General features: G+C 46.6%; 1 protein-coding gene across 3 annotated transcripts in view; it reads left to right on the top strand.

Annotated features, from left to right (window-relative positions):
- TRIO (trio Rho guanine nucleotide exchange factor) overlaps nucleotides 1–15235 on the top strand; it is a 225404-nt gene that overhangs the window by 97320 nt on the left and 112849 nt on the right. For all 3 annotated transcript variants that reach the window (XM_046000363.1, XM_046000364.1, XM_046000365.1), the window contains 6 exons: nucleotides 317–436; nucleotides 2128–2319; nucleotides 2793–2942; nucleotides 6297–6411; nucleotides 10173–10288; nucleotides 14791–14913. In XM_046000363.1, the coding sequence (XP_045856319.1) occupies nucleotides 317–436; nucleotides 2128–2319; nucleotides 2793–2942; nucleotides 6297–6411; nucleotides 10173–10288; nucleotides 14791–14913 (816 nt within the window). The remainder of the gene's footprint in view (nucleotides 1–316; nucleotides 437–2127; nucleotides 2320–2792; nucleotides 2943–6296; nucleotides 6412–10172; nucleotides 10289–14790; nucleotides 14914–15235) is intronic.

Genomic DNA, 15235 nt, shown 5'->3' with positions numbered 1-15235 from the left:
GCGCCCCATTTTCAGGGAACTGTTTGTGGTAGTAGATATTCTAATAGGTCATTCGTAATCCGTTTTGACCTGTGGACCACCTCTTCAGCACCCATTTGAAGCTGTAAGAGAACTGATTTAATTTTAAAGTGCAGCACTCAGGATCGGATACCGTGGAAAGACGTCAGGCTGTCGGCAGAGGGATCATAAGGAAACCCGTGCTTTGCAGCTGACGTGAGCAGCTTGAGCACCTTGCCTGCGTGGCTTGTGTCCCTGCTGGCCCACAGGGGGGTCCCCCGCAGATCCGATGCTTGGAGGTCCCCGTGTCGTGTTTCAGGTGCTGGGCTGGATCCGCAATGGAGAGTCGATGCTGAACGCTGGACTCATCACGGCCAGCTCGTTACAAGAGGCAGAGCAGCTACAGAGGGAGCATGAGCAGTTCCAGCACGCCATCGAGGTAGGGATGCCAGCCCACCTCCCACCTCCCTCTTCCACCTCCTGGTCTGCTGAGCCCCCCGCTGTCAGGAGCACCTGCGCCTGAGAACCCGAGCTGGAGTCTGGGCTGAGGGGCTTTACGTTTTGCTGGTCTTGTACACATGCTCCTGGACAGAGCAGAGCAGTGCACATCACCAATGAGCAGCATTGTCCACGGAACTCCTCGACCCTGGTTCCAAGCAGCGGTCCTCACCTTCGTGGGGTCGTCGGTGCCAGGCCAGGTCCAGGCCCGCTTAGATTCCCTGTCACAGCATGTGAGTTAATTACTTGTTGTGTTTTTGGGCAGGGGGGAGTTAATTATGGTAGGTAGTCTCATGATAATGGGAATAAGAGCATTTGATTACAGATTACTTGTTATATACATAGAGAAAAAAGCCACAGAAAATACTGTTAATTTATTCTCAAGATTGACGTATTTTCAACTACTCAGCACCAACAGACACATACTAACACTTCTTCCTGAAGCCCAGACTCTGGGCATCTTCTGAAAACTATACACTGTGCGTGGTGATTTCTAATAATTAATTTGCTAATACGTGTCAGTGTGTCTGGGTGAAAGATAGAGTTGGTCATATTGCGTATAATCTTTTGTGGGATCATTTAGTGCCTTTCCAGTGAAATGCAAAATTTTGCTGTGGCTAAAAAAAAAATAGAAAAAGAAAATTACTCTGTGTCCGCAGAGACCCATAACTGTTCATAACTCCCCCTAACGACTCTTCTGTCTGGTGCTGTGATTCTTCTTTGGGAGAATCTGACCTGTGAGCCCCTCATGGAATCTTCTAGTGAACGTCCACAAGCAGGAATTCCTACTGGGTTTCTGATGTTATTTTGATATTTTAATATGACATGAGCCTCCAGAGTATACCCTTAGCTCATTCCTGGCTTTGAATTATGTTTCTCTCTCTCTTTTTAAAAGTCTATAGTTCTTGAAAACTTTTTACTCAAGTCTAAAGTTTAAGGTAAAAATGAAAAAGGCATTCAGTGTGGCCGCCTTTTTCCCCATGTGTTGGTGTGCCTCTAGCTGCTGTTAGAAGGAAGCTCAATAGGAAGAATAAACTTGGAACATTTTGGCAGCTTTTTCAGAGTATTGGCTATTAAGGCTTTTCTCTGCTATTTCTCAAGCTGAGAACCCCACGACGGGGACCCATTCTGGAATGTCATAATGCATTTCATCTTCGTTAGGTAATTTAAATATAAATGCAGTTGTTGTTAGGCATGAAAACTATGAAAACAACTTCTACTTCTTCTTCTTTTTCTTTTCTTTTTTTTTTTTTGTCCGGGCAGTCTGCTGTGTTTGTGGAAGTGTCCTAATGAGTATTAAGTGAAGTTGTTTCTTTTTTTTTTAAAGATTTTATTCATTTATTTGACAGAGAGAGATCACAAGTAGGCAGAGAGGCAGGCAGAGAGAAAGAGAGGAGGAAGCAGACTCCCTGCTGAGCAGAGAGCCCGACGCGGGACTCGATCCCAGGACCCTGAGATCATGACCTGAGCCGAAGGCAGCGGCTTAACCCACTGAGCCACCCAGGCGCCCCAAGTGAAGTTGTTTCTATAAAAACAGGAGGAGCGGTACCATGGCAGGCTTCCCGGTTCCTTTCCAGCAAACGCATGGCAGCCCAGTTAAGTAAGCATCCCTTCTCCTTTCTGTTTCCTTAGAAAACACACCAGAGCGCCCTGCAGGTGCAGCAGAAGGCAGAAGCCATGCTGCAGGCCAATCACTACGACATGGACATGATCCGGGACTGCGCCGAGAAGGTGGCCTCCCACTGGCAGCAGCTCATGCTCAAGATGGAAGACCGCCTCAAGCTCGTGAACGCGTCTGTCGCCTTCTACAAAACCTCAGAGCAGGTGAGGAGGCAGGTCCTGCGCCCTGGGCTCCTGACCAGCCTTTTGTGTGGAGCTGCGTCTTATTGGACAGTTCCATCATTAACTCCGCAGTCATTACTAAGCCCGACGGCTCAACTGCAGGCAGGGAAGAGCATTCTAGAAGTAGAAGGATTATTGCTTACCTTAGAGATCAAAGAGTAATAGGTTGGAAAGGAGCTGAGAAGACCTCCGTTTTCCTCTCATTTAAATACATGGCCTAAAATACACCAGAGAGAGACCAGGAATTCTGTTTTTATTTGGTTCTTGTTCTGAAAGGCCTGCCTACTTTGTCCCCAGCATTTGTCCTCACATAAGATGGAGCCCATGGTTCCTTTCGATGGTCTTGATCCCCAGGCCAGCACCTTTGTCCCCAGAACATGACCAACCACACTTGCCAGAGATGCTGATCTGTGCCTGACCGGCTTGCTCTGAGCCTGTGACTCCTCTGCTCACAGGTCTGCAGTGTCCTCGAGAGCCTGGAGCAGGAGTACAAGAGAGAAGAGGACTGGTGTGGAGGAGCCGACAAGCTGGGCCCCAACTCGGAGACGGACCATGTCACCCCAATGATCAGCAAGCACCTGGAGCAAAAGGAAGCATTCCTGAAGGTACGGAGGCGGCCCTTTGGGGTGCTGGTGCCTCCCTGAACAGAGGACACAGACATGAGAGGGTTTGCCTGAAGGTGGCAGGGTCTGGACCCTCTGTCAGAGAACCACAGATATCCCCATGTGCCAGGCGTGTGGCTGCCTCCATGTCCCACAGGGGCTCCCCACACCTGCAGCTTTCCCCTGTGTGACGTTGCATCAGCCCTGTGCTAGCTGGTCAGAGAAAGTCTTAAAATCTTTCATTTGTGATTTACGCTCTCTAGTTTTCCCAGATTGCTGGAAACCCGTGTGAATAGGGCCTGGGTGGACATCAACACCAGATGGTTCTGAGCAGAGATTGACTGATTCGGGGAGACAAAAATGCCTATAGCTTAAAAGAATCTTCCTTTGGAAATTCAGCCTTTTTAGGAATAAAGCCTGAACCCAGTGCAGAGTAGACCCAAAGCAGGAACAGCTCTTGTGGTGTACAGGATTAGTTACTAATACTTGTTCAGGAAGCGTTTCCTGCAAAAGAAACGTAATCCCATTTAGGCCTGGCTGGAAGTCTGGACTCTGAGAAGCTTTAAATGAGGAGTTTCTTTAGTTGCCTTTGTCATGTGCGTACCTAAAGCACCCAAATGTTCTAAAAAGTGCTTAAAACATTGGGCAACATTTCCATGTTTCTGTGATGCATTCTTTCACTCTTGACAATCTTCTGAGGCTCTGCCTGTTGTCACTCAGACTTTTAAGAATAGGTGTGGCGTGTGCTTTTCATTGTCACTTTATTGAGTTTTGCTTTGGCATTCTGACCCCATTTCCTGTTACATTTCATAGTTTCTGTTTCCATCCCGAAGGTGATGTCTGTCCTGACAGAGTTACTGTTTAGTCTGGGAGAACAGATTTTAACTCCTAGAAAATTCTATCTGGTCATTTGTTTTGAGCTTCTAACACGTGACTTTCTTTGTAGCAGATCAGGGTGGGAAAGCGGGGGGTGACTCCCTCAGCCTCCCGCTGAACCATTTCAAAGGGGACTTGAAAGCTCGGGCTTTGTGTGTCCTTGCTCGTCACATTTATGAAATGCCTGCCACCGTGAGAACATTTCCATTGGAACCCTCATAATTTGCCTCTCTTTCTCTGCAGTCCATTCAGAATAAAGCAGAATTAAATACTCCATAGTCTAAGTAAGACAGATACTTAAATAAAATTATAAAACAAAATACTCACTGGCCTGTTCACATTCCTTCACTCAGCTGGGTTCAGTACTGTCTGTGTATTCAGTATCTTTAAACTTTTCACTATGAAAGTTTAAAGATACATACAAAAATAGAACAGGTAACAAACTTCTGGGTCCTCACCCAACTTCAGTAAGTATCAGCACCTGGGCACATGCCCACCTTCCCTTGGCTACTTTAAATTCTAGATGTTACATCATTTTATTTCTAAATACTTGAGTATGTATCTAAACAGTAAATTCTGTCTTTCTAAAAGATAACCACAATATCATTATCAGGTCCTGGAAATTAACAGTATCTCTTATACAAAATCCAGCAGTGTTCAAATTTCCCATTTCAAGTGACCAGTTGAATTCAGTTGGTTCAAATTGACCAATATTGTCTTTTATATGTGGTTTTAATCAGGATTCAAACATGGTCCGCCTGTTGACTGTAGTGACATTTTTCTGAAACCTCTTTTAATCTAAATACCAACCCCTCTTTTATTACTATCTGTCTGCCGAAGAAGTCAGTCCCTCAGGCTGTAGCGTTTCTCTTACTCTGGATTTCCATAATTGCATCCTGGGGAGTCATTTTGCGCCATCCTGGATTCTCTAAGTGTGTTCTGTTGAGAGCCTCATTTGGATTCACGTTGGAGTGTGAGTGTGTGTGCGTGTGCTCAGTGTACCTGGCGTTCCGTCAGGAGGCACACGAGGTCCGCTTCTCTTTGTGTCTGTGTGATACGAGGGCTTCCGAGTGCTTCAGACGTATGGAGTCCGTTTATCCATCATGTGCTTCTCTGTCTGCATTTACGTGATGGGCCTGGTACCCTGGGGTGATAATGCTGCATTAGGAGTCGCAGAATGGTGAGGTTCTATCTTCCTTCTGCCTAGATGAGCTAGAATTATTCCCTCCTTAGCTATTTGGTTACTCTCAAACAGTGTGTTCAGAAAAGGCAGGCTAAATGCTTGAATCTTTCCATTTGCTTATCATTTTCAGAATAATGAGCTGTTTGCCCTGGCAACCTCTACATAGGATTAGTTTTTGTTCCGTCTTCCCGGATTTTAAGATATTTGGTGTATTTTGATCAGTTGCAGTCATTTATCCTTTTATACTCAACTCGTCCCATTCATGGAAGCTCCTTCCGGTCAGGTTGGCTCTGACATCCTCCTCGCATAACCATGGTCGTCCGCTGCTGCTTCCTCGCTGTTTGGAACGCAGCCGATTTCAGGCTAATCTGTGGTGACTCATGATACATTCTTCTCTTAATTAAAAACTGTCCCAACTCCATCTACTGCAAAGGCCTGGAAACGGTGACCACCCAGAAACAATGAGCTCCCTGTGTCTTGTTCAGATTGTGGCCTAAATACCCTGGTATCTGAAGGAGGAGACAGAGCTTCTGAAGAAAGAGTAACTCCAGAGAGAAGACAGGAAATGGATATTTCCAACTCAAATATAATTAAGAATATGTTTCCTCTTTTTTTAAAAAATACATTAATGAAATTAACTTATTTGGTTTATAAATGTGGAATCCACCAGTTATCTCTTGCCATAGTAACACCACAAATCAAGGCACCCCCAGACTGACGGCTCACACCAGGGGTTGTCAGTCTAAGCACCTGAGAGCTGAATCCATCTGCTCTCCTCATCTCCATGCGGCCGGTGGCTGTTTCCCTCCACGGTGGTTGGGTTCAGTACTGGCAACAGGGAGACAGAGAATGTATGACTTGGAAAGCTGAAAATACTGTCTGCCCTTTCTAGAAATCTGGGCACAGCTTAGCTGGGTGCTCTGACTCAAGGTTTCTCCCAAGGCTCTAGTCAGGGTGTTGCCTGGGAGATGTGGTCAGCTCAAGGCCTGGCAGGAGAAGGCCTCTGGCTTCTCCCACTGCCTGCCAGCAGCCACTCTTAGTCCCCTCCCCCATGCGCCTCTCCATAGGGCAGCGCTCAACACAGCAGCTGGCTTCATCAGAGCAAGAGAGCCAAGACAGATTTTTTTTTAATTGAAAGAGGAGATAACCTATGTACTCTCCAAACCACAAGTTGGCCCGATGAATGTTTTAGGTAAAGACATTCGTTAGAGCTGTAAGATGTTGTCATCCGTATGGACTCAAAACACATGTTTGTCTAAGTCGTGTTAACAACACACTGCCCTCCATGTATCTCTTAGGCTTGCACACTTGCTAGAAGGAACGCAGATGTCTTCCTGAAATACCTGCACAGGAACAGTGTGAACATGCCAGGAATGGTGACACATATCAAAGCCCCCGAACAACAAGTAAAAAGTGAGTACCGCTACGAGTCGTTCTACTGGCGAGCAGTACGAGGAGTTGGGCAAGATAGGTTCCAAGAGCCTGACATCCAGGGCTGCATTTTATTTGGTTTTATGTTTTCATTTTAATTCTTAAATTTTATGTATTCATTTGAGAGAGCGCGCATGAGAGAGCACAAGCACAAGCCGGGGAAGCTGCAGAGGGAGAGGGAGAAGCAGACTCCCCACTGAGCCGGGAGCCTGATGCGGGGCTTGACCTCAGGACCCTGGAATCACGACCTGAGCCAAAGGCAGCCGCAGCCGCTTAACTGCTTAACGGACTGAGCCACCCAGGGCTTCATTTTAAATGTCTGTTTCATATTAACATTCTTGCCAGTTACCTTTGTCTAATAATAAAATATGAAGCAAATGATACAGATTGATACTTTGTTGAATAAAGTTGAAGAGTATAAGCAGGGACAAAAGGCAGCATGATATTTATTAGCATGGACTATTTTGTGCAAGCAAGGGAAAATATTGTAAATTAGGGGAAAAGGAAAACCAGAATTCATCTATAGTCAAATACTTTTAAAAGTTCAAGTCAGGAAATTATACACCAAAGTTTTTGCTGGAAGGTATTACCGATTTTATATACTTAAAGCATTAATAAAATCAACTTGCCAAATATCATACCTTTTGGTATCATTTGAGTGTAAAAGTCTGTAAAGCTATGTTTTTATGTATGCATATATATAATGTAAGTGCGTAGAAACTGATCTGGGAAAATTTGATACTAAATTGTTAATAGGATCAGTATGGATAGAAGCGAGGGGGACTGAGGGTTTTTACTTTAGAATTCTGATTGAGTACTTAACAGTGAAAATACTTGTAGGTGTTCTCTAACTTAAAACTTAGATTTAATCATAGTTTTGTTTTGTGTGTGTGTGTGTTTTTACAAATACAATTAAGATTACATGGAAATAGATCCTAAGAAAAATGATTAAGAGTTTGAAACAGTCTTGACATCGAGGCCCCTGCCGTCCTCACGGCGGGCTTCAGAGACTGGCAGTAAACAGAGGAGGAACCTGGCCCACAGCCTGAGCGCTCAGAGTTGGGTTTCATAACCCATTAACAAATGATTCATCTCACTTTTTAAACCCATACAATGGGCAGAAACTTTTGTACCTTATATTCCCTCCTTGTTCGTCTGGATTCATCTGTCAGAGGTGTCAGAAAAATGTCACACTGGTAGAGTCTCCAGCACTCTGCAGAGGAGAGTCGTCTTTATTACTCGGCGGGCTTCTCTCTCAGGGAGATGAGTGACTAACACAGCCACTTTTCAGCAAGTTACTTGCATTGGTGATCAGTTCATTTGGCTCATTTCATATAACCGTCGCTGCCTTTCTCTCCATCAGTATTGCCTTTGGTTGTTGGTCGTACTCGGCTTTCTCTGATCGCAGATGTTCTGATCCTTACCAGGTGTACCAGTCCGAGGGGGTGTGTGTGTGAGGAGTGTGTGTCCCACTTGCACACTTACTGGGTGGCCACTGCGTTTGCTGCTGTGCATTATTATTCTGGATTCTCTGAAGAGCTAAAAACAAAATGTCCTGTTTCTCTCATTGGGCACTTGGGGACGAAAGAGTTAACGTGTGGGACAGTGCAGTAAATCCACGTAAGGGTGATGGTGCCAGAAGAGACCCCGTCTCAGGATCCCAGACAGTCTTTCAGGTGCACGAGGAAGCCCCAGGGGGTTTTCCGTCCCAGTCCCGGCGGGGGTGCTCCGAGCTCTGCCTGGCCGCTTCCTCGCCCCAAATCAGTTGGGCTCCAGGCAGGGACTGTAGAAAGAAGAGCCTGGAAAAGACCCATTGGCTCATGTTAGTTTTCACGTGTGATGTTTTTATTTAAATGGTAGCTTAATTTTTTGACTAGCCTCAAACTTCAAATCTTAATTTGTGTCACTGCATTAGTTTACTTTTTCAGTAAAGATAATGCAGCATGACCACCGAGCTGCCACGTAAATCCTGCTCACAGGTTCATGTTAAGCGTCTAACTCTGGATCTCAGCTCAGGTCTTGATCGCAGGGTGCTAAGTTCAAGCCTCAGGTTGGGCTCCAACACTGGGTGTCGAGTCTACTTAATAATAATAATAATGGGGGCGCCTGAGTGGCTCAGTGGGTTAAGTCTCCGCCTTCAGCTCAGGTCATGATCTCAGGGTCCTGGGATCGAGTCCCGCATCGGGCTCTCTGCTCAGCAGGGAGTCTGCTTCCCTATCTCTCTGCCTGCCTCTCTGCCTACTTGTGCTATCTGTCAAATTTAAAAAAAAAAAAAATCTTAAAAAAAAAAATAAAAATAATAATGTATCTTAGTCCTCTTTCTACGTCAGACTTTAAAGATCTGCTCCATCATACGGATATCAATGTCCAGTGTAATGATTTCATAGTTGACCTAACCCGTCCCCTTGTTGGGCTCAGATGTCACTGCCAGTTTTTCCAAACAGTGCCTTCATGTTCGTGCACCCGAGTACGTATGGCTTGTGTAAGCACCGTACATCTGAAGGATAAATCGCTGGTTCAGAGGTGTACGTACTTCCGATGACGCCACCTATTGCCAGAGTGCCCGCTGCAAGAGTGGTGCTGTTTCCCCTCAGTAATACGGGGTCACCCGTGTTCCTCTCCCCCCATCCTGCCAGTGCTGGATAGCACCAGTGCTTGTAGGAAAAGGGTGCAGGGATGGTCTCATTGTTTGAGTGAGGTTAAACGTGTTTCTGTGTATTTAGTGGCCATGTTATGAAATTCACGTTTATATGCTTTGCTCAGGGCACCGGGGTGGCTTAGGCAGTTAAGCGTCTGCCTTAGGCTCAGGTCATGATCCCGGGGTCCTGAGATCGAGCCCCACATAGGGCTCCCCGCTCAGCGGAGAGTCTGCTTCTCCCTCTCCCTTTGCCCCTCCACCCGTTTATGCTCACATTCTCTCGTACGCTCACTCTCTCAAATAAATGAAATCTAAAAATAAAAATAAATAAAATCTTTTTACACTTTGCTCATCTTTCTAATGGACCTTTCATCTTTTTCCTGACTACCAAGTACATCTGTACTTCGACTAGCAAGTACATTTGGTCTGTGTCTTATATTTTTCCAATAATTTTAACTTGCTTTTTATTGGTGCAGTACTGTTATGGTGGTTTTTCTTTATCTATGACATTTACAGTGTCTATGTAATCGGGGTTTTTTGGCCTTCCTGGCTCCATGCTTCTCTGCTTCATGTCCTTGCTTCACCTAATGGTTTATATTTTTTTTTTGTCTTTATTAAAAAAAAAAGGAGAAGAAGAATAAAAAAACTTTATTTCTAGTACCTCACCATTATGATATAGATCCTATATATATATATATATATATATATACACATTATGATATAGATCCTATAAATAACTTCTACAAGAAGTTTTAATGTTGTTGAACAAATTACCTACTACCGAAGTTTTTCCAGCCATTGTCAGATTTCCCCTGCAGGGGATGCCATAGCTTATCCCACTCATCCAGATAACGCGAGAGAGTGGACGTCAGCCTTCAGTTTCCAGTGAGCTCAATCATAAGATAACACATTGGGGTAAGAGCGGCAGGAGGGATCTGGTGGACACGCTCACTGAGAACAGGGGAGAGCAAGCTGTGTGGCTCTTAATCTAATACTCTGTCTTGCACTGACATTTGCATAAAGTCTTTCCATAACATTGGATGGGATTTTGCAAGTGTTTCCACTGCTTGTAAGTACCAACACACGTCTTTGTTTTTGCTCTCAGACATCTTGAATGAACTCTTCCAGCGGGAGAACAGGGTATTGCATTACTGGACCATGCGAAAGAGACGGCTAGACCAGTGCCAGCAGTACGTGGTCTTTGAACGAAGTGCCAAGCAGGTCGGTCGCTACACCGGGCTCCCCCGTGCTCTCCGGCCTCCACTGGGTGGCTCTTGCACATCAGCCGTTTTGAAAACCACTTTCAGATGATCAAAACAGTCGTGCCTTTTAAATAAATTTGTCATGAAACGAAAGCCCCTACCCCGTAAAAATGTGATTTGGGCCCTCAGCAAGTGTGTCGCCCAGCCGGCCTCTGCTGCCGTTAGCTCGGACGTAAGACCACCAAGTCCGAGTCCTAATCATGACAATGATTCAAAAATGGTTGTGGGAGCCAGGTTCTGTACTTGTAGAAATACTGCAGTGGGTGGGGTTTTCTGTTGTTGTTTGCTGTAATTATATTTTCAAGATAAAATTTTGTTCTTCAGATAACTTGAGCTAAAAGTAGGTAAGAAATGTTTCAGAATTTCTAAGAGTTCAGTAGAGTTAAAAAACGTTCATGCAGTTGACTAATTCAGAGACCTCAAGAGGGTGCGTTTGCAGAGCATCGGGCTGGCTCACTTAGTAGAGCACGGGACTCCTGATCTCAGGGTCACGGGTTCAAGCCGCATGGTGGGTATAGAGCCTACTTAAAAAAAACAGTAAGAAGATAAGGCTAGAGTTTCCATCTTCTGAAGTCATTTTGGGATAAGTGCTTCCACCAGTAGGGTTAGTCGTGGAAGATCGTTTTAGGGTAAAGTCTGTCTGACCCCTAACGTGAACTACGATTCCTGTCACTTCCTGGCATTAATGGTTGCACGGGAATCCGTAAGCTGTTGGTCCAGAATGTGGAGAGTCTGGAGGGCACAGAGGGCAGAAGGCTCGCTCGCAGAACCCGTGCGTGAGCCATCTCGTGTGCATGTCGGGGAGCTTAAAGTCACTGGGGCCTCTTCAGTGCTCTGGGTCCCTGGTCACTGTATCAGCCGTGGACAGTCTTTTCTCATTTCACCTGTGCCTGCCACAGAGTAGGCATTCAGTTAAATCTTTTAGCTCAAGAAAGATTAAATTTTCCTTAGCACAGTTTCCCACTTAGGGAGAATCTTTTTGATTTGGTCTGTGTTGGTTTCAGATGGGCAGTGAGGTGCTCAGAACGGCTTAGTTCCCCCGAGGCTGGTAAGCCGGAGCTCCTGGACTGTAGACCTGGCACCAGCCTCGGCCCTTCCCTCATCTCGGCTGATGTCACCAGTCGTTAGAGTCCCAACAGAAGTGGCCAGCAGCATTTTTTAGTGTTTAAATACATTTTATTTAGTGACAGTTCAACCGTATTTCAGACTTACGGGGCCTGATTTTGTTTCTAATTAGAGATTGTCTCATAACCTCTTCTCATATGTCTGTCTTTATTGTTTCTCTGTCGAAAGACTAGCAGTCATTCAGCGACAGAGAACACAGTTGTAAATAATTATTTTAATAGGGAGAAACAATGGAATGTGTTGTTGCTTTTTCCTGAAGTCAGCTCATTTGCCCAAAACGAAATCTGGAAGTGTGGCCATTGCAAGCCCGTTGGGTTCTGTTCTGTGCTGTGCTCACAGTCCTGCACTGAAATTGCTTATTTACAAGCCCCAGTGCTGGAGGCCCCCCCTGATGCACGCACCCTGAGCTTAACTGGCAGGAATGCAGAGTGGTGATTCAGGCCCCGGCTCTGGGGGCGAGTCCCGGCCCTCGGACTTCCCAGGCACCTCTGGCCTCCTCAGTGCTCTTCCCAGGCTCTCCGTTGTGGAACGCTGGCATTCTCCCAGGCTGTCTGGGGCTGGCTCTTATTTCTGTTCCTATCTTTTCCTGTCTTCTTACCTCCTCTGCTGGACCTCCCAGCCCTGACCCCCGCTTCGGGTCTGCAGACTTAGAAATCCCAGCTGCCTCCTTGGTGTCTGCTTTGGCCTTACCGAGACCAGAACTGGACTCATGAAACCCTGCCCTCCTCCTCATCTTCTGTGGGTGTCCCCTAGGCCCCCTCATCTTATGGGGTGTGTCCCCCAAGCCCCCTCATCTTTTCTTTTTAATTTTTTTTTCAGTGTTCCAAGATTCACTGTTTATGTACCACACCCGGTGCTCCATGCAGTACGTGCCCTCCACAATACCCACCACCAGGCTCACCCAATCCCCCACCCCCTCCTCTCCAAACTCCTCAGTTTGTTTCTCAGAGTCCACAGTCTCTCATGATTCATCTCCCCCTCCGATTTCCCCCAACTCATTTCTCCTCTCCACCTCCCAATGTCCTCCATGTTATTCCTTATGCTCCACAAATAACCGAAACCATATGATAATTGACTTTCTCTCCTTGACTTATTTCACTCAGCATAATCTCTTCCAGTCCTGTCCATGTTGCTACAAAAGTTGGGTATTCATCCTTTCTGATGGAGGCATAATACTCCATAGTATATATGGACCATATCTTTTTTATCCATTTGTCTGTTGAAGGGAATTCTTGGCTCTTTCCACAGTTTGGTGACTGTGGCCATTGCTGCAATGAACTTTGGGGTACAGATGGCCCTTCTTTCCACTACATCTGTGTCTTTGGGGTAAATACCCAGTAGTGTAATTGCGGGGTCATAGAGTAGCTCTATTTTTAATTTCCTAAGGAATCTCCACACTGTTTTCCAGAATGGCTGCACCAACTTGCATTCCCACCAACAATGGGACATCCACATCCTCGCCAACACTTGTTTTTTCCTGTCTTGTTGATTTTGCTGGCCCCGTCTTACGGAGTGTGTCCTCCAGCCTCCATCATCCTATGTGGGTGTGTCCCCAGGCTCCATTGTCCTATGTGGGTATCCCCCAGGCGCCCTCATCTTATGGGTTGTGTCCCCCAGGCTCCGTTGTCCTATGTGGGTGTCCCTCCGGCCCCCTTGTCTTAGGGGGTGTGTCCCCCTCCTCATCTTTTAAGTTGTGTCCCCCAGGATCCCCTCCTCTTACATGGCATGTCCCTGTGTCCCCTCACCTTCCAGGGTGTATAGCACCTGGTTCCTTTCTTTCCCAGTTTCCCACCTTCACTCCTTCATGAGTTCCATGGGTGCAGACCTCCCACATGTGTCAGATCTGCCCTCCCCCTTCACATCCAGAGCCAGCATGCTGTAGGAACCCCCGCCGTGTCCTGTCTGAGTCTTGGAGCCCGTTTGCTGACTGGTTACTTCTTCCACTCGCTGTGTACTGCAATTCCTTCACACAGTAGCCCTGTTAGCTTCCACAGAAAAGTCGAGGCTGTGCTTGTGAGCTCCTGGGCTTTCCTGCCCTCCCAGACTCTCTCCAGCCTCTCCTCTAGCCCCCGCAGCAGACCAGCTCAGCAGCCTGCGGCCACAGCGCACCCCCCTCTGCCTGTTGAGTTTCTCCCTGTTCTTCCGAACCTGTTGCTTCCCAGCCAGCCTCTCCCGGCTTCAGCACCGCCTCTGCTGATCTCCCGTTCTAAGCATGGTGTCCCTGCTCTCATTTGTCTCTGTGCTTCTTTCTTCATCTCCCACTTCCTGCCCTGTCTGCTGGGGCAGGGCTGAAGCTCCACTCGTTCCCCAGTCCCCCAGGTTGCACCTGACTCCACAGTAGGCCCCCAGAGACAGTGTGCTTAAGTACGAAAAAACCAGGGACCTTTGGAGGGAGTTGACAAGCATCACTTTCAGCCTCCAGCCAGCAGCAGTTTTAACATTGTCCTGGGGCGGGCTCCAGCCTGACAGCCATAATTCCTGCACGGTAAGTCTTCTGGCCAGGTCATGGTTTCCTTCTCACTTTGCCTTCGAAAATGCTGTAGATGCTGTGACGTATCTAATAGACACGGTGACATTTCTGCTTTAAGATGAGCACAGCACAGCGGATGAGCCAGAGACTACAAATGGCAAATGTAAAAGCTTCTCCATTTTTATGCTTCTTTCCCACAGTGTTGGGTTTTTAGATGCATATGTTTGAGTAAGTCTGATTTCGCTTTAGTTACATGGAAATAGAAGTGATGAAACCACTTTCATCTAAGGGCACGAGATCGCATATGCATTAGAACTGGGTCTTCGCAGTCCCTGGTCCCCTTCTTCTCAGGTGCACTCCCTTCTCTCCTGCCACCACAGGGGTTAGGCCCCATCCTCTGCTGGCGTCCCCCCACCCCGTGGCATGTTTGGGCATCATGGGATGGGACCCCCAAAAAGCAAGTGTGGTGGGTCCCACCGGTACTCAGTGAAGGCAGGAAGAGGAAGTAAGGCCTAAACATTTAGCAGCGTGAGGCTCTCAGATCGCCCCCCATCCATGCCTTCTCAGTATTCTAGAAAAAGGATCTTAGTGTTTGCTTCTTCTGTTGTGATTGTGTTTCACAACTGTAAGAACCTCTTGAACGTTTAATCATTGTGATATAAGTGATGTGCTTTCTAGAATGTCAGGGTTTTTCTTTTACTTTTGGACTTACAATAGTTATTTCAGACGCTCCTCTGTCCTTGAGGAAGTACTTCTAGGTGTGTGCCAGCCTTGGCTTGTGACTTCACGTCTGCGTGTGCTGCGCACGGAATGGGGCTGCCTTTATCAGGGCTCAGCCGTGATCGTCTGCATTCCTTCCTCTCTAGGCTTTAGAATGGATCCATGACAACGGGGAGTTCTACCTTTCCACACACACCTCCACGGGCTCAAGCATACAGCACACCCAAGAGCTACTGAAAGAGCACGAGGAGTTTCAGATCACTGCCAAGGTAGGTTCAGGTTGGTAATAAACATCTCTTCAGTCGCCCAGATGCCCGGCAGGTTTTCCAGAATAACCTAGAACAGGACACTTCATGTACATAAGGTAATTCTCAAAAAAGAAAAAGTCACTTAAACTCCTTATCCAAAATTGGAGAAACAGTGGGACCCCAGTGGCTCATCACACATTAATGAAGGTGACACTTCCTTCTGCCTTTCATACTTCCCCTCAGCTGTCCCTCCCTGTATGTGGTGTTCCCTTTGGATCCTCTGATTTTGGCAGATGCCTTTATGTTTTCGCTTTTGTCCTTTCCATTACTTTTTTTTACCTTT

The sequence above is a fragment of the Meles meles genome, chromosome 3, assembly GCF_922984935.1.
Source record: "Meles meles chromosome 3, mMelMel3.1 paternal haplotype, whole genome shotgun sequence".
Lineage (NCBI taxonomy): Eukaryota > Metazoa > Chordata > Mammalia > Carnivora > Mustelidae > Meles > Meles meles.
The sequence above is the reverse complement of the archived record's forward strand: the minus strand, read 5'-3'. Positions and strand labels throughout refer to the sequence as shown.